General features: G+C 54.1%; 1 protein-coding gene across 1 annotated transcript in view; it reads left to right on the plus strand.

Moving 5' to 3' along the window:
* Window positions 1-19,218, plus strand: part of LOC145338737 (V-type proton ATPase catalytic subunit A-like) — a 64,004-nt gene that overhangs the window by 7,321 nt on the left and 37,465 nt on the right. The window contains exons 6-9 of the mRNA XM_080183127.1: window positions 4,675-4,837; window positions 5,054-5,162; window positions 6,517-6,639; window positions 10,071-10,185. Coding sequence (XP_080039253.1) covers window positions 4,675-4,837; window positions 5,054-5,162; window positions 6,517-6,639; window positions 10,071-10,185 — 510 coding nt within the window. The remainder of the gene's footprint in view (window positions 1-4,674; window positions 4,838-5,053; window positions 5,163-6,516; window positions 6,640-10,070; window positions 10,186-19,218) is intronic.

The raw sequence follows: 19,218 nt of genomic DNA on the forward strand, positions 1-19,218 counted from the left end.
GAGACCCCCTCACCCCCAGACTGCGAGACCCCTTCACACCCAGACTGCGAGACCCCCTTCACCCCCAGACTCTAAGGACCCCTCACCCCCACTCAGTGAGGCCCCCTCACGCCCAGACTGTGAGGTCCTTCACCCCCAGACTGCGAGACCCCTTAACCACCAGACTGTGAGACCCCCTCACCCCCAGACTGTGAGACCCCTCACCCTGAGACTGCGAGACCCCCTCACCCCCAGACTGCGAGACCCCTCCACCCCCAGAGTGCGAGACCCCCCTCACCCCCAGACTGTGAGGCCCCTCACCCCCAGACTGCAAGACCCCCGTGCCCCAGACTGCGAGACCCCTTCACCCCCAGACTGTGAGATCCTTCACCCCCAGACTGAGACCTCTCACCCCGAGATTGTGAGACCCCCTCAGCCCCAGACTGCGACCCCCTCAGCCCCAGACTGTGAGACCCCCTCACCCCCTGAATGTGAGACCCTTCACCACCAGACTGCGAGACCTCCTCACCCCCAGACTGCGAGTTCCCTTCACCCCCAGACTCTGAGACCCTCACCCCGAGACTGTGAGACCCCTCACCCCCAGACTGTGAGACGCCCTTCACCCCCAGACTGTGAGACCCCCCACACCCAGACTGTGAGACCCCCTCACCCCCAGACTGTGAGACCCCTTCACTCCCAGACTGTGAGACCCCCTTCACCCCCAGACTGTGAGACCCCCTCACTCCCAGACTGCGAGACCCCCTTCACCCCTAGACTGCGAACCCCCCCTCACCCCCAGACTGTGAGGCCCCCTCACCCCCAGACTGCGAACCCCCCTTCACCCCAAGACTGTGAGGCCCCCTCACCCCCGACTGAGACCCCTCACCACCAGACAGTGAGACCCCCTCATCCCCAGACTGTGAGACCCCCTTCACCCCCAGACTGTGAGACCCCCTTCACCCCCAGACTGTGAGACCCCCTCACCCCCAGACTGCGAGACCCCTTCACCCCCAGACTGCGAGACCCCTTCACCCCAGACTGCGAGGCCCCTTCACCCCTAGACTGCGAGACCCCCTCACCCCCAGACTGCGAGACCCCCTCGCCCCCAGACTGTGAGACCCCCTCACCCCCAGACTATGAGACCCCCTCACCCCCAGACAGTGAGGCCCCCTCACCCCCAGACTGTGAGACCCCTCACCCCCCCACTGTGTGACTCCCTTCACCCCCAGTCTGTGAGACCCCCTCACCCCCAGACTGCGAGACCCTCACTCCCAGACTGTGAGACCCCCTCACCCCCAGACTGCGAGACCCCTTCACCCCCAGACTGTGAGACCCCCTCACCCCCCAGACTGTGAGACCCCTCACCCCCCCACTGTGTGACTCCCTTCACCCCCAGTCTGTGAGACCCCATCACGCCCAGACTGTGAGACCCCCTCACCCCCAGACTGTGAGACCCTTCACCCCCAGACTGTGAGACTCCCTTCACCCCCAGACTGTGAGACTCCCTTCACCCCCAGACTGTGAGACCCGCTTCCACCCAGACTGTGAGATCCTTCACCCCCAGACTGTGAGACCCTTCACCCCCAGACTGTGAGGCTCCCTTCACCCCCAGACTGTGAGACTCCCTTCACCCCCAGACTGTGAGACCCGCTTCCACCCAGACTGTGAGATCCTTCACCCCCAGACTGTGAGACCCTTCACCCCCAGACTGTGAGGCTCCCTTCACCCCCAGGCTGCGAGAGGCCCTCACCCCCAGACTGTGAGACCTCAGACCCCCAGATTGTGAGACCCCCTCACCCCCAGACTGTGAGACCCCCTCACCCCCAGACTGTGAGACCCCTCACCCCCAGACAGTGAGACCCCCTCACCCCCAGACTGTGAGACCCCTTCACTCCCAGACTGTGAGACCCCCTTCACCCCCAGACTGTGAGACCCCCTCACTCCCAGACTGCGAGACCCCCTTCACCCCTAGACTGCGAACCCCCCCTCACCCCCAGACTGTGAGACCCCTCACCCCCAGACAGTGAGACACCTCAACCCCAGATTGTGAGACCCTTCACCCCCAAACTGCGAGACCCCCTCACCTCCAGACTGTGAGATCCTTCACCCCCAGTCACTGAGGCCCCTCACCCCCAGATTGTGAGACTCCCCTCACCCCCAGACTGCGAGACCCCCTCACCTCCAGACTGCAAGACCCCTTCACCCCCAAACTGTGAGACCCCCTCACCCCCAGGCTGTGAGACCCTCACCCCCAGACTGTGAGACCCCACAAACCAGGCAGTGAGGCCCATCACCCCGAGACTGTGAGGCCAACTCACCCCCAGACTGCGGGACACTCTCACCCCCAGAATGCGAGACCCCTTCACCCCGAGACTGCGAGACCCCCTCACCTCCAGACTGCAAGACCCCTTCACCCCCAAACTGTGAGACCCCCTCACCCCCAGGCTGTGAGACCCTCACCCCCAGACTGTGAGACCCCACAAACCAGGCAGTGAGGCCCATCACCCCGAGACTGTGAGGCCAACTCACCCCCAGACTGCGGGACACGATCACCCCCAGAATGCGAGACCCCTTCACCCCCAAACTGTGTGGCCCCCTCACCTCCAGACTGAGAAAACCCTCACCCCGAGACTGTGAGATCCTTCAGATTGGCTAGGAGGGAGTTGAAGAGTGAGCTAAGAAGGGCGGTTTAGAACGGAGTTGAGGAGGAACTTCTTCACTCAAAGGGTGGTGAATCTCTGGAATTCTCTGCCCGTTGAAGTGGTGGAGGCTGCCTCGCTAAATATATTTAAGAAGCGGGTTGATGGGTTTTTGATAAGAGAGGGGATTAAGGGTTATGGGGAGAGGGCGGGAAAGTGGAACTGAGCCACGACAGATCAGCCATGATCTTATTGAATGGCGGGGCAGGCTCGAAGGGCTAGATGGCCTACTCCTGCTCCTATTTCTTATGTTCTTATGTTCTTATGTAATTCACTTTGGTAGGAATAACAGATGTGTCGAGTATAAGGCTAACGGGAGGACTTTGAATAGTGTGGATGAGCAGAGGGATCTAGGTGTATGTGTACATAGATCCCTGAAAGTTGGGAATCAAGTAGATAAGGTTGTTAAGAAGGCGTACGGTGTCTTGGCGTTTATTGGTAGGGGGATTGAATTTAGGAGTCGCAGCGTCATGTTGCAACTGTACACAACTCTGGTGCGGCCGCACTTGGAGTACTGTGTGCAGTTCTGGTCCCCACATTACAGGAAGGATGTGGAGGCTTTGGAGAGGGTGCAGAGGAGGTTTACCAGGATGTTGCCTGGTATGGAGGGAAGGTCCTATGAGGAGAGGCTGAGGGATTTGGGGTTGTTTTCGCTGGAAAGAAGGCGGCTAAGAGGGGATCTTATTGAAACATATAAGATGATTAGAGGTTTAGACAGGGTGGATAGTGATAGCCTTTTTCCTCTGATGGAGAAATCTAGCACGAGGGGGCATGGCTTTAAATTAAGGGGTGGTAGTTATAGGACGGATGTCAGGGGTAGGTTCTTTACCCAGAGGGTGGTGAGGGATTGGAATGCCCTGCCTGCTGCAGTTGTAAATACGCCTAGTTTGGGGGCGTTTAAGAGATCCGTGGATAGGTTTATGGACGAGAAGGGATTGGTTTAGGTTAGTGGGTCAGTGTTTTGTAACTGGTCGGCGCAACATCGTGGGCCGAAGGGCCTGTTCTGCGCTGTAATGTTCTATGTTCTATGTTCACCCCAGACACTGAGGCCCCTCTCCCCCAGATTGTGAGACCCCCTCACCCCCAGACTGCGAGACCCCTTCAACCCCAAACTGTGAGACCCCCTCAACCCCAGACTGTGAGATCTGTCACCCCCAGACTGTGAGGCCCCTCACCCCCAGACTGTGAGACCCCTCACCCCCAGACTGTGAGACCCCTCACCCCCAGACTGTGAGACCCCCCTCACCCCCAGACTGTGAGACCCCTCACCCCCAGACTGTGAGACCCCCTCACCCCCAGACTGTGAGACCCCCTCACCCCCAGACTGTGAGACCCTTCACCCCCAGACTGTGGAACTCCTAACCCTCCCCCCCTCCCGACAATGAGACTCCTCGCACTCCCCCCATCCCCCCTCCCCCGACTATTTATTGAATGTGCAATCTTGCCCTCTGACCTTGGGTGACCTTATTTGACCCACGTTCACCCCATGACGCCCCGATTGACAAAACTGTTTTAACCTCTCATCCTCCACATCTCGAATAGCACCCTCCCAACCTCATCATAGAATCCTAGAAGCCTACAGTGCAGAAAGAGGCCCTTCAGCCCATCGAGTCTGCACCGAACACAGTCCCACCCAGGCCCCACCCCCATATCCCTACACATTATACCCAATAATCCCTCTAACCTACACATCCCTGGACACTAAGGGGCAATTTCTTAGCATGGCCAATCAACCTAACCCACACATCTTTGGACTGTGAGAGGAAACCCACACAGACACGAGGAGAATGTACAAACTCCACACAGACAGTGACCCGAGCCAGGAATCGAACCCAGGACCCTGGAGCTGTGAAGCAGCAGTGCTAACCACTGTGCTACCGTGCCGCCCTCATTTAACCCTGACGTGGCCCGGTTAAGCTAAATTGAGCCTGTTGATGTCTGTTTACCAACCTGTCACCCGCTTGCCTCTTTCCGCCACTCCCTCCCAACAATCCAGGTGCGTTCTGGGAGGAACAACGGCCATTCCCGGGGCGTTCGGCTGCGGTAAAACGGTCATCTCCCAGTCCCTGTCCAAATTCTCCAACAGCGACCTCATTGTCTACGTGGGATGTGGAGAGAGAGGCAATGAAATGGCGGAGGTGCTGAGGAACTTCCCTGAGGTAATGAGGCGCGCGGTGGCAAGGGCTGGAGGGAGGGATGTGGGAGTCTCTAGCCAGGGACTTGGGGGGGGTGGGGGTGGGGGTATTGATATAGGGATTGAGGTTCAGGGAGGAGCAGTGAGGGGTGGGATGGTTTGAAGGAGGGAATGTGGAGGGCGTTCCCTGGCTGTACCCCGTCCCCGCCCCGTATCCATGGTAACACTTCCTTCTCTCCAGCTGACGATGGAGGTCGATGGGAAGATGGAGAGCATCATGAAGAGAACCGCCCTGGTGGCCAATACCTCCAACATGCCAGTGGCAGCACGGGAGGCCTCAATCTACACTGGTGAGTGCCCATCTGCTCGACTCTGACCTTCTGAGCCCACCATCTCTGACCGCTATCCAACTCACCCTCTAATCCCATGTCCCTTACCAACCTTAGCCACCTCACCCTCCGACCTTCTCACCACGTCACCCCCATGACCCTGCCACACCATCCCTGACATTCTCACCCTTTTCCCTCTGTATTTCTTTGACTTTGTCCTCAGACCTTTTTGCCCCCTTCGCCCTCTGACTTTCGCTCCCATTGCCCTCTGATGGTCTTCTGCTTTGGCCTCTGTCCTGCAACTGCCTCGGCCTCTGACCTTCTCCATCCTTGCCCATTGACATTCTCCAGGCTCGCCCTCTGACCTTCTCTGTCCGTGCCTACTGACATTCTCCAGACTCGCTCTCTGACCTTCTCCGTCCTTGCCCACTGACATTCTCCAGGCTCGCCCTCTGACCTTCTCTGTCCTTGTCCACTGACATTCTCCAGGCTCGCTCTCTGACCTTCTCCTTCCTTGCCCATTGACATTCTCCAGGCTCGCCCTCTGACCTTCTCTGTCCTTGCCCATTGACATTCTCCAGGCTCGCTCTCTGACCTTCTCCGTCCTTGCACACTGACATTCTCCAGACTCGCTCTCTGACCTTCTCCGTCCTTGTCCACTGACATTCTCCAGACTCGCTCTCTGACCTTCTCCGTCCTTGCCCACTGACATTCTCCAGACTCGCTCTCTGACCTTCTCCGTCCTTGCCCACTGACATTCTCCAGACTCGCTCTCTGACCTTCTCCGTCCTTGCCCTCTGACATTCTCCAGACTCGCTCTCTGACCATCTCCATCCTTGCCCACTGACATTCTCCAGACTCGCTCTCTGACCTTCTCCGTCCTTGCCCTCTGACATTCTCCAGACTCGCTCTCTGACCTTCTCCGTCCTTGCCCTCTGACATTCTCCAGACTCGCTCTCTGACCTTCTCCGTCCTTGCCCTCTGACATTCTCCAGACTCGCTCTCTGACCTTCTCCGTCCTTGCCCTCTGACATTCTCCAGACTCGCTCTCTGACCTTCTCCGTCCTTGCCCTCTGACATTCTCCCGACTCGCTCTCTGTCCTTCTCCGTCCTTGCCCTCTGGCATTCTCCAGGCTCGCTCCCTGTCCTTCCCCGTCCTTGCCCACTGACATTCTCCAGGCTCACTCTCTGACCTTCTTGTACATCAGCCTCTGATCTTTGCCTTCCGTGCCCACTGACCTTCTCCCACTCACTGACCTACACCCGCTTTGACCTTTGACCTTTGCTGACCCATCCCCTGACCTTCCCTCTGTCTCTGAGGAAGCACTTCCTGGTATATTTGCACCCTGACAAATTCTCTCCTGTGTCTCCACAGGGATCACACTCTCCGAGTATTTCCGGGATATGGGTTACAATGTTAGCATGATGGCTGACTCAACTTCCCGCTGGGCGGAAGCTCTTAGGGAAATCTCAGGTCGCCTGGCAGAAATGCCCGCTGGTGAGTGATTATCCCTCACTGCAATGCACACCCAAACACTCCCAGGACAGGCACAACCCAGGGCTAGATACAGAGTAAATCTCCCTCTACACTGTCCCCATCAAACACTCCCAGGACAGGTACAGCACGGGGTTAGATACAGAGTAAATCTCCCTCTACACTGTCCCCATCAAACACTCCCAGGACAGGTACAGCACGGGGTTAGATACAGAGTAAATCTCCCTCTACACTGTCCCCCATCAAACACTCCCAGGGCAGGTACAGCACGGGATTAGATACAGAGTAAATCTCCCTCTACACTGTCCCCATCAAACACTCCCAGGACAGGTACAGCACGGGGTTAGATACAGAGTAAATCTCCCTCTACACTGTCCCCATCAAACACTCCCAGGACAGGTACAGCACGGGGTTAGATACAGAGTAAATCTCCCTCTACACTGTCCCCATCAAACACTCCCAGGACAGGTACAGCACGGGGTTAGATACAGGGTAAATCTCCCTCTACTCTGTCACCATGAAACACTGTAAGAAGTCTCACAACAGCAGGTTAAAGTCCAACAGGTTTATTTAGTAGTAAACACCACTAGCTTTTGGTGCGCTGTTCCTTCATCAGGTGAGTGTGGATTTCTGATCAAAGCAGGGCATATAAAGGCTCACACAGTTTACAGAATAATGATTAGAATGCGGGTCTTTACAGCTAATCAAGTCTTAAAGGTGCAGACAATGTGAGTGGAGATAGCATTAAGCACAGGTTAAAGAGATGTGTATTGTTACGCAGACACATACACATCTCTTTAACCTGTGCTCAATGCTATCTCCACTCACATTGTCTGCATCTTTAAGACTTGATTAGCTGTAAAGACCTGCATTCCAATCAGTATTCTGTGAACTGAGTTTGTGTTTTTATATGCCCTGTTTGCGAACAGAACTCCCATTCACCTGATGAAGGAAAAGCGTTCTGAAAGCTAGTGGTGTTTACTACCAAATAAACCTGTTGGATTTTAACCTGGTGTTGTGAGACTTCTTATTGTGTTTACCCAAGTCCAACACCGGCATCTCCACATCATGAGTACCATCAAACACTCCCAGGACAGGTATAGCACAGGGTTAGATACAGAGAAAGCTCCATCTATGCAGGCCTCATCAAACACTCCCGTAACCACTCCAGTCCTGGAGGTGTAGGTGTACCCACGGTGCTGTAAGGGAGGGAATTCCATGATTTTGACCCAGTGACAAGACAGGAACAACATCTGGAGCACTGTGCACAGTTCTGGTCCCCATATCCCTCAGTTAGACCACACTTGGAGCACTGTGCACAGTTCTGGTCTCCATATCCCTCAGTTAGACCACACTTGGAGCACTGTGCACAGTTCTGGTCTCCATATCCCTCGGTTAGACCACACTTGGAGCACTGTGCACAGTTCTGGTCTCCATATCCCTCAGTTAGACTACACTTGGAGCACTGTGCACAGTTCTGGTCTCCATATCCCTCGGTTAGACCACACTTGGAGCACTGTGCACAGTTCTGTTCTCCATATCCCTCAGTTAGACTACACTTGGAGCACTATGCACAGTTCTGGTCTCCATATCCCTCAGTTAGACCACACTTGGAGCACTGTGCACAGTTCTGGTCTCCATATCCCTCGGTTAGACCACACTTGGAGCACTGTGCACAGTTCTGTTCTCCATATCCCTCAGTTAGACTACACTTGGAGCACGATGCACAGTTCTGGTCTCCATATCCCTCAGTTAGACCACACTTGGAGCACTGTGCACAGTTCTGGTCCCCATATCCCTCGGTTAGACCACACTTGGCGCACTGTGCACAGTTCTGGTCTCCATATCCCTCAGTTAGACCACACTTGGAGCACTGTGCACAGTTCTGGTCTCCATATCCCTCGGTTAGACCACACTTGGAGCACTGTGCACAGTTCTGGTCTCCATATCCCTCAGTTAGACTACACTTGGCGCACTGTGCACAGTTCTGGTCTCCATATCCCTCGGTTAGACCACACTTGGAGCACTGTGCGCAGTTCTGTTCTGCATATCCCTCAGTTAGACCACACTTGGAGCACTGTGCACAGTTCTGACCTCCATATCCCTTAGTTAGATTACAGTTGGAGCACTGTGCACAGTTCTGGTCTTCATGTCCCTCAGTTAGACCACACTTGGAGCACTGTGCACAGTTCTGGTCTCCATATCCCTCGGTTAGACCACACTTGGAGCACTGTGCACAGTTCTGACCTCCATATCCCTTAGTTAGATTATACTTGGAGCACTGTGCACAGTTCTGGTCTCCATATCCCTCAGTTAGACCACACTTGGAGCACTGTGCACAGTTCTGGTCTCCATGTCCCTCAGTTAGACTACATTTGGAGCACTGTGCACAGTTCTGGTCTCCATATCCCTCAGTTAGACCACACTTGGAGCACTGTGCACAGTTCTGGTCTCCATGTCCCTCAGTTAGACTACACTTGGAGCACTGTACACAGTCCTGGTCTCCATATCCCTCGGTTAGACCACACTTGGAGCACTGTGCACAGTTCTGGTCTCCATGTCCCTCAGTTAGACTACACTTGGAGCACTGTGCACAGTTCTGGTCTCCATATCCCTCAGTTAGACCACACTTGGAGCACTGTGCACAGTTCTGGTCCCCATAGCCCTCAGTTAGACCAGACATGGAGCACTGTACACAGTTCTGGTCTCCATATCCCTCAGTTAGACCACACTTGGAGCACTGTGCACAGTTCTGGTCTCCATATCCCTCAGTTAAACCACACTTGGAGCACTGTACACAGTTCAGGTCTCCATATCCCTCAGTTAGACCACACTTGGGGCACTGTGCAACGTTCTGGTCTCCATATCCCTTGGTTAGACTATACTTGGGGCACTGTGCACAGTTCTGGTCTCCATATTCCTCAGTTAGACCACACTTGGAGCACTGTGCACAGTTCTGGTCTCCATATCCCTGAGTTAGACTACACTTGGGGCACTGTGCACAGTTCTGGTCTCCATATCCCTCAGTTAGACCACACTTGGAGCACTGTGCACAGTTCTGGTCCCGATATCCCTTGGTTAGACCATACTTGGAGCACTGTGCACAGTTCTGGTCCCGATATCCCTCAGTTAGACCACACTTGGAGCACTGTACACAGTTCTGGTCCCGATATCCCTCGGTTAGACCACACTTGGAGCACTGTGCACAGTTCTGGTCCCGATATCCCTTGGTTAGACCATACTTGGAGTACTGTGCACAGTTAAAGGAAGAAGTTGGATTAATCTGATGGAGAGTGGAGTAGGATATAATGATGGAGGGAGATGAGGTATGGGAGGGTGGGTCAGAGATGTCGAATGGTGTATCCCACTCTCTGCACTCGAACATCTGGACGGTGAGCCCTCTGAGTGCTGTAACCTGCTGTTTCTCCCCACAGACAGTGGCTATCCCGCATACCTTGGAGCACGTCTGGCTTCATTCTATGAGAGAGCCGGGAGAGTGAAGTGTCTCGGGAGTCCTGAGAGAGAGGGCAGCATCAGCATTGTCGGAGCGTGAGTGATGGGGGGAGGGGGGTGGATTGATGGGGAAGGGGGGGAGAGCGAGGAAGAGCGAGGAGGAGGTGAGGGGATGGGAGAGTCAATATTGACAGTGATTGAGGGCGAGGTGAAGAGAGAATGACGGGTTTGAGTATCGTCAGTGAAGGGGGAGTGAGGGTCAGTATTGTGAGTGAGGGGGAGTGAGGGTCAGTATTGTGAGTGAGGGTTAGTATTGTGAGTGAGGGGGAGTGAGGGTCAGTATTGTGAGTGAGGGGAGAGTGAGGGTCAGTATTGTGAGTGAGGGGGTAGTGAGGGTCAGTATTGTGAGTGAGGGGGAGTGAGGGTCAGTATTTTGAGTGAGGGGGGAGTGAGGGTCAGTATTGTGAGTGAGGGGGTAGTGAGGGTCAGTATTGTGAGTGAGGGGGAGTGAGGGTCAGTATTGTGAGTGAGGGGGAGTGAGGGTCAGGGTTGTGAGTGAGGGGGGAGTGAGGGTCAGTATTGTGAGTGAGGGGGGAGTGAGGGTCAGTATTTTGAGTGGGGGAGTGAGGGTCAGTAATGTGAGTGAGGGGGAGTGAGGGTCAGTATTGTGAGTGAGGGAGAGTGAGGGTCAGTATTGTGAGTGTTGGGGAGTGAGGGTCAGGGTTGTGAGTGAGGGGGGAGTGAGGGTCAGTATTTTGAGTGAGGGGGAGTGAGGGTTAGTATTGTGAGTGAGGGGGAGTGAGGGTCGGTATTGTGAGTGAGGGGGAGAGAGGGTCAGTATTGTGAGTGAGGGTCAGTATTGTGAGTGAGGAGGGAGTGAGGGACAGTATTTTGAGTGAGGGGGAGTGAGGGTCAGTATTTTGAGTGAGGTGGAGTGAGGGTCAGTATTGTGAGTGAGGGGGAGTGAGGGTCAGTATTTTGAGTGAGGGGGAGTGAGGGTCAGTATTGTGAGTGAGGGGGAGAGAGGGTCAGTATTGTGAGCGAGGGGGAGTGAGGGTCAGTATTTTGAGTGAGGGGGAGTGAGGGTCAGTATTTTGAGTGAGGTGGAGTGAGGGTCAGTATTGTGAGTGAGGGGGAGTGAGGGTCAGTATTTTGAGTGAGGGGGAGTGAGGGTCAGTATTGTGAGTGAGGGGGAGTGAGGGTCAGTATTGTGAGTGAGGGGGAGAGAGGGTCAGTATTGTGAGTGAGGGGGAGTGAGGGTCAGTATGAGTGAGGGTCAGTATTGTGAGTGAGGGGGAGTGTGGGTCAGTATTTTGAGTGAGAGGGAGTGAGGGTCTGTATTGTGAGTGAGGGGGAGTGAGGGTCAGTATTGTGAGTGAGGGGGAGTGAGGGTCAGTATTTTGAGTGAGGGTCAGTATTGTGAGTGAGGGGGAGTGAGGGTCAGTATTGTGAGTGAGGGTCAGTATTGTGAGTGAGGGGGAGTGAGGGTCAGTATTTTGAGTGAGGGTCAGTATTGTGAGTGAGGGGGAGTGAGGGTCAGTATTGTGAGTGAGGGTCAGGGTAGTGATTGAGGGTCAGTATTTTGAGTGAGGGGGAGTGAGGGTCATTATTGTGAGTGAGGATCAGTATTGTGAATGAGGGTCAGTATTGTGAGTGAGGGGGAGTGAGGGTCAGTATTGTGAGTGAGGGGGAGTGAGGGTCAGTATTGTGAGTGAGGGTCAGTATTTTGAGTGAGGGTCAGTATTGTGAGTGAGGGTCAGTATTGTGAGTGAGGGGGAGTGAGGGTCAGTATTGTGAGTGAGGGTCAGTATTGTGAGTGAGGGTCCGTATTGTGAGTGAGGGTCCGTATTGTGAGTAAGGGTCCGTATTGTGAGTGCGGGGGAGTGAGGGTCAGTATTGTGAGTGAGGGTCAGTATTGTGAGTGAGGGTCAGGGTTGTGAGTGAGGATCAGTATTGTGAGTGAGGGTCAGTATTGTGAGTGAGGGTCAGTATTTTGATTGAGGATCAGTATTTTGAGTGAGGGTCAGTATTGCGAGTGAGGGTCAGTATTTTGAGTGAGGGGGAGAGAGGGTCAGTATTGTGTGCGAGGGGGAGTGAGGGTCAGTATTGTGAGTGAGGGGGAGAGAGGGTCAGTATTGTGAGTGAGGGGGAGTGAGGGTCAGTATTGTGAGTGAGGGGGGAGTGAGGGTCAGTATTGTGACTGAGGGGGAGTGAGGGTCAGTATTGTGAGTGAGGGGGAGTGAGGGTCAGCATTGTGAGTGAGGGGGAGTGAAGGTCAGTATTTTGAGTGAGGGGGAGTGAGGGTCAGGGTTGTGAGTGAGGGGGGAGTGAGGGTCAGTACTGTGAGTGAGGGGGAGTGAGGGTCAGTATTGCGAGTGAGGGGGAGTGAGGGTCAGTATTGTGAGTGTTGGGGGAGTGAGGGTCAGGGTTGTGAGTGAGGGGGAGAGAGTGTCAGTGTTGTGAGTGAGGGGGAGTGAGGGTCAGTATTGTGAGTGAGGGGGAGTGAGCGTCAGTACTTTGAGTGAGGGTCAGTATTGTGAGTGAGGGGGAGTGAGCGTCAGTATTTTGAGTGAGGGGGAGAGAGGGTCAGGGTTGTGAGTGAGGGGGAGTGAGGGTCAATATTGTGAGTGAGGGGGAGTGAGGGTCAGTATTGTGAGTGGGGGGGAGTGAGGGTCAGTATTTTGATTGAGGGGGAGTGAGGGTCAGTATTTTGAGGAAGGGGGAGTGAGGGTCAGTATTGTGAGTGAGGGGGAGTGAGGGTCAGTATTGTGAGTGAGGGGGAGAGAGGGTCAGTATTGTGAGTGAGGGGGAGTGAGGGTCAGTATTTTGAGGGAGGGGGAGTGAGGGTCAGTATTGTGAGTGAGGGGGAGTGAGGGTCAGTATTGTGAGTGAGGGGGACAGAGGGTCAATATTGTGAGTGAGGGGGAGTGAGGGTCAGTATTGTGAGTGAGGGGGAGTGAGCGTCAGTATTTTGAGTGAGGGGGAGAGAGGGTCAGGGTTGTGAGTGAGGGGGAGTGAGGGTCAATATTGTGAGTGAGGTGGAGTGAGGGTCAGTATTGTGAGTGAGGGGGGAGTGAGGGTCAGTATTTTGATTGAGGGGGAGTGAGGGTCAGTATTTTGAGGAAGGGGGAGTGAGGGTCAGTATTGTGAGTGAGGGGGAGTGAGGGTCAGTATTGTGAGTGAGGGGGAGAGAGGGTCAGTATTGTGAGCGAGGGGGAGTGAGGGTCAGTATTTTGAGTGAGGGGTAGTGAGGGTCAGTATTGTGAGTGAGGGGGAGTGAGGGTCAGTATTTTGAGGGAGGGGGAGTGAGGGTCAGTATTGTGAGTGAGGGGGAGTGAGGGTCAGTATTGTGAGTGAGGGGGACAGAGGGTCAATATTGTGAGTGATGGGGAGTGAGGGTCAGTATTGTGAGTGAGGGGGAGTGAGGGTCAGTATTGTGAGTGAGGGGGAGAGAGGGTCAGTATTGTGAGTGAGGGGGGAGTGAGGGTCAGTATTTTGAATAAGGTGGAGTGAGGGTCAGTTTTGTGAGTGGGAGGGAGTGAGGGTCAGTATTCTGAGTGAGGGGGAGTGAGGGTCAGTATTGTGAGTGAGGGTCAGTACTTTGAGTGAGGGTCAGTATTGTGAGTGAGGGGGAGTGAGGGTCAGTATTGTGAGTGAGGGTCAGGGTTGTGATTGAGGGTCAGTATTTTGAGTGAGGGGGAGTGAGGGTCAGTATTGTGAGTGAGGGTCAGTATTGTGAGTGAGGGGGAGTGAGGGTCCGTATTGTGAGTCAGGGTCAGTATTTTGAGTGAGGGTCAGTATTGCGAGTGAGGGTCAGTATTGCGAGTGAGGGTCAGGGTTGTGAGTGAGGGTCAGTATTGTGAGTGAGGGTCAGTATTGTGAGTGAGGGTCAGTATTGCGAGTGAGGGTCAGTATTGCAGGTGAGGGTGAGTATTGTGAGTGAGGGTCAGTATTGTGAGTGAGGGGAGTGAGGGTCAGTATTCTGAGTGAGGGTCAGTAATTTGAGTAAGGGTCAGTATTGTGAGTGAGGGTCAGTATTGCGAGTGAGGGTCAGTATTGTGAGTGAGGGTCAGTATTGTGAGTGAGGGCGAGTGAGGGTCAGTATTGTGAGTGAGCGAGAGTGAGGGTCAGTATTGTGAGTGTTGGGGAGTGAGGGTCAGGGTTGTGAGTGAGGGGGGAGTGAGGGTCAGTATTTTGAGTGAGGGTCAGTATTGTGAGTGAGGGGGAGTGAGGGTCAGTATTGTGAGTGAGGGTCAGGGTAGTGATTGAGGGTCAGTATTTTGGGTGAGGGGGAGTGAGGGTCATTATTGTGAGTGAGGGTCAGTATTGTGAATGAGGGTCAGTATTGTGAGTGAGGGGGAGTGAGGGTCAGTATTGTGAGTGAGGGTCAGTATTTTGAGTGAGGGTCAGTATTGTGAGTGAGGGTCAGTATTGTGAGTGAGGGGGAGTGAGGGTCAGTATTGTGAGTGAGGGTCAGTATTGTGAGTGAGGGGGAGTGAGGGTCAGTATTGTGAGTGAGGGTCCGTATTGTGAGTGAGGGTCCGTATTGTGAGTAAGGGTCCGTATTGTGAGTGAGGGGGAGTGAGGGTCAGTATTGTGAGTGAGGGTCAGGGTTGTGAGTGAGGGACAGTATTGTGAGTGAGGGTCAGTATTTTGAGTGAGGATCAGTATTTTGAATGAGGGTCAGTATTGCGAGTGATTGTCAGTATTGTGAGTGAGGGGGAGGGAGGGTCAATATTTTGAGTGAGGGGGAGTGAGGGTCAGTATTGTGAGTGAGGGGGAGTGAGGGCCAGTATTGTGAGTGAGGGGGAGAGAGGGTCAGGGTTGTGAGTGAGGGGGAGTGAGGGTCAGTATTGTGAGTGAGGGTCAGTATTGTGAGTGAGGGGGTGTGAGGGTCAGTATTGTGAGTGAGGGGGAGTGAGGGTCAGCATTGTGAGTGAGGGGGAGTGAAGGTCAGTATTTTGAGTGAGGGGGAGTGAGGGTCAGGGTTGTGAGTGAGGGGGGAGTGAGGGTCAGTACTGTGAGTGAGGGGGAGTGAGGGTCAGTATTGCGAGTGAGGGGGAGTGAGGGTCAGTATTGTGAGTGTTGGGGGAGTGAGGGTCAGGGTTGTGAGTGAGGGGGAATGAGTGTCAGTGTTGTGAGTGAGGGGGAGTGAGGGTCAGTATTGTGAGTGAGGGGGAGTGAGCGTCAGTACTTTGAGTGAGGGTCAGTATTGTGAGTGAGGGGGAGTGAGCGTCAGTATTTTGAGTGAGGGGGAGAGAGGGTCAGGGTTGTGAGTGAGGGGGAGTGAGGGTCAATATTGTGAGTGAGGGGGAGTGAGGGTCAGTATTGTGAGTGAGGGGGGAGTGAGGGTCAGTATTTTGATTGAGGGGGAGTGAGGGTCAGTATTTTGAGGAAGGGGGAGTGAGGGTCAGTATTGTGAGTGAGGGGGAGTGAGGGTCAGTATTGTGAGTGAGGGGGAGAGAGGGTCAGTATTGTGAGTGAGGGGGAGTGAGGGTCAGTATTTTGAGGGAGGGGGAGTGAGGGTCAGTATTGTGAGTGAGGGGGAGTGAGGGTCAGTATTGTGAGTGAGGGGGACAGAGGGTCAATATTGTGAGTGAGGGGGAGTGAGGGTCAGTATTGTGAGTGAGGGGGAGTGAGGGTCAGGGTTGTGAGTGAGGGGGGAGTGAGGGTCAGTATTTTGAGTGAGGGTCAGTATTGTGAGTGAGGGGGAGTGAGGGTCAGTATTGTGAGTGAGGGTCAGGGTAGTGATTGAGGGTCAGTATTTTGGGTGAGGGGGAGTGAGGGTCATTATTGTGAGTGAGGGTCAGTATTGTGAATGAGGGTCAGTATTGTGAGTGAGGGGGAGTGAGGGTCAGTATTGTGAGTGAGGGGGAGAGAGGGTCAGTATTGTGAGCGAGGGGGAGTGAGGGTCAGTATTTTGAGTGAGGGGGAGTGAGGGTCAGTATTGTGAGTGAGGGGGAGCGAGGGTCAGTACTTTGAGTGAGGGTCAGTATTGTGAGTGAGGGGGAGTGTGGGTCAGTATTGCGAGTGAGGGGGAGTGAGGGTCAGTATTGTGAGTGAGGGGGAGTGAGCGTCAGTATTTTGAGTGAGGGGGAGAGATGGTCAGGGTTGTGAGTGAGGGGGAGTGAGGGTCAATATTGTGAGTGAGGGGGAGTGAGGGTCATTATCGTGAGTGAGGGGGAGTGAGGGTCAGTATTGTGAGTGAGGGGGACAGAGGGTCAATATTGTGAGTGAGGGGGAGTGAGGGTCAGCATTGTGAGTGAGGGGGAGTGAGGGTCAGTATTGTGAGTGAGGGGGAGAGAGGGTCAGTATTGTGAGTGAGGGGGGAGTGAGGGTCAGTATTTTGAATAAGGTGGAGTGAGGGTCAGTTTTGTGAGTGGGGGGGAGTGAGGGTCAGTATTGTGAGTGAGGGGGAGTGAGGGTCAGTATTGTGAGTGAGGGTCAGTACTTTGAGTGAGGGTCAGTATTGTGAGTGAGGGGGAGTGAGGGTCAGTATTGTGAGTGAGGGTCAGGGTTGTGATTGAGGGTCAGTATTTTGAGTGAGGGGGAGTGAGGGTCAGTATTGTGAGTGAGGGTCAGTATTGTGAGATAGGGGGAGTGAGGGTCCGTATTGTGAGTCAGGGTCAGTATTTTGAGTGAGGGTCAGTATTGCGAGTGAGGGTCAGTATTGCGAGTGAGGGTCAGGGTTGTGAGTGAGGGTCAGTATTGTGAGTGAGGGTCAGTACTTTGAGTGAGGGTCAGTATTGTGAGTGAGGGTCAGTATTGCGAGTGAGGGTCAGTATTGCAGGTGAGGGTGAGTATTGTGAGTGAGGGTCAGTATTGTGAGTGAGGGGAGTGAGGGTCAGTATTCTGAGTGAGGGTCAATAATGTGAGTGAGGGTCAGTATTGTGAGTGAGGGTCAGTATTGCGAGTGAGGGTCAGTATTGTGAGTGAGGGTCAGTATTGTGAGTGAGGGCGAGTGAGGGTCAGTATTGTGAGTGATGGAGAGTGAGGGTCAGTATTGTGAGTGTTGGGGAGTGAGGGTCAGGGTTGTGAGTGAGGGGGGAGTGAGGGTCAGTATTTTGAGTGAGGGTCAGTATTGTGAGTGAGGGGGAGTGAGGGTCAGTATTGTGAGTGAGGGTCAGGGTAGTGATTGAGGGTCAGTATTTTGGGTGAGGGGGAGTGAGGGTCATTATTGTGAGTGAGGGTCAGTATTGTGAATGAGGGTCAGTATTGTGAGTGAGGTGGAGTGAGGGTCAGTATTGTGAGTGAGGGTCAGTATTTTGAGTGAGGGTCAGTATTGTGAGTGAGGGTCAGTATTGTGAGTGAGGGGGAGTGAGGGTCAGTATTGTGAGTGAGGGTCAGTATTGTGAGTGAGGGGGAGTGAGGGTCAGTATTGTGAGTGAGGGTCCGTATTGTGAGTGAGGGTCCGTATTGTGAGTAAGGGTCCGTATTGTGAGTGAGGGGGAGTGAGGGTCAGTATTGTGAGTGAGGGTCAGGGTTGTGAGTGAGGGTCAGTATTGTGAGTGAGGGTCAGTATTTTGAGTGAGGATCAGTATTTTGAGTGAGGGTCAGTATTGCGAGTGAGGGTCAGTATTGTGAGTGAGGGGGAGGGAGGGTCAATATTTTGAGTGAGGGGGAGTGAGGGTCAGTATTGTGAGTGAGGGGGAGTGAGGGCCAGTATTGTGAGTGAGGGGGAGAGAGGGTCAGGGTTGTGAGTGAGGGGGAGTGAGGGTCAGTATTGTGAGTGAGGGGGTGTGAGGGTCAGTATTGTGAGTGAGGGGGAGTGAGGGTCAGCATTGTGAGTGAGGGGGAGTGAAGGTCAGTATTTTGAGTGAGGGGGAGTGAGGGTCAGGGTTGTGAGTGAGGGGGGAGTGAGGGTCAGTACTGTGAGTGAGGGGGAGTGAGGGTCAGTATTGCGAGTGAGGGGGAGTGAGGGTCAGTATTGTGAGTGTTGGGGGAGTGAGGGTCAGGGTTGTGAGTGAGGGGGAATGAGTGTCAGTGTTGTGAGTGAGGGGGAGTGAGGGTCAGTATTGTGAGTGAGGGGGAGTGAGCGTCAGTATTTTGAGTTAGGGGGAGACAGGGTCAGGGTTGTGATTGAGGGGGAGTGAGGGTCAATATTGTGAGTGAGGGGGAGTGAGGGTCAGTAATGTGAGTGAGGGGGAGTGAGGGTCAGTATTGTGAGTGAGGGGGAGTGAGGGTCAGTATTGTGAGTGAGGTGGGAGTGAGGGTCAGTATTTTGATTGAGGGGGAGTGAGGGTCAGTATTTTGAGGGAGGGGGAGTGAGGGTCAGTATTGTGAGTGAGGGGGAGTGAGGGTCAGTATTGTGAGTGAGGGGGAGAGAGGGTCAGTATTGTGAGCGAGGGGGAGTGAGGGTCAGTATTTTGAATGAGGGGTAGTGAGGGTCATTATTGTGAGTGAGGGGGAGTGAGGGTCAGTATTTTGAGGGAGGGGGAGTGAGGGTCAGTATTGTGAGTGAGGGGGAGTGAGGGTCAGTATTGTGAGTGAGGGGGACAGAGGGTCAATATTGTGAGTGAGGGGGAGTGAGGGTCAGTATTGTGAGTGAGGGGGAGTGAGGGTCAGTATTGTGAGTGAGGGGGGAGTGAGGGTCAGTATTTTGAATAAGGTGGAGTGAGGGTCAGTTTTGTGAGTGGGGGGGAGTGAGGCTCAGTATTGTGAGTGAGGGGGAGTGAGGGTCAGTATTGTGAGTGAGGGTCAGTACTTTGAGTGAGGGTCAGTATTGTGAGTGAGGGTCAGTATTGTGAGTGAGGGTCAGGGTTGTGATTGAGGGTCAGTATTTTGAGTGAGGGGGAGTGAGGGTCAGTATTGTGAGTGAGGGTCAGTATTGTGAGTGAGGGGGAGTGAGGGTCCGTATTGTGAGTCAGGGTCAGTATTTTGAGTGAGGGTCAGTATTGCGAGTGAGGGTCAGTATTGCGAGTGAGGGTCAGGGTTGTGAGTGAGGGTCAGTATTGTGAGTGAGGGTCAGTACTTTGAGTGAGGGTCAGTACTTTGAGTGAGGGTCAGTATTGTGAGTGAGGGTCAGCATTGCGAGTGAGGGTCAGTATTGCAGGTGAGGGTGAGTATTGTGAGTGAGGGTCAGTATTGTGAGTGAGGGGAGTGAGGGTCAGTATTCTGAGTGAGGGTCAG

The sequence above is a fragment of the Carcharhinus amblyrhynchos genome, unplaced genomic scaffold (assembly GCF_965287045.1).
Source record: "Carcharhinus amblyrhynchos unplaced genomic scaffold, sCarAmb.v2.hapA chromosome_157, whole genome shotgun sequence".
Taxonomy (NCBI): Eukaryota; Metazoa; Chordata; class Chondrichthyes; order Carcharhiniformes; family Carcharhinidae; genus Carcharhinus; species Carcharhinus amblyrhynchos.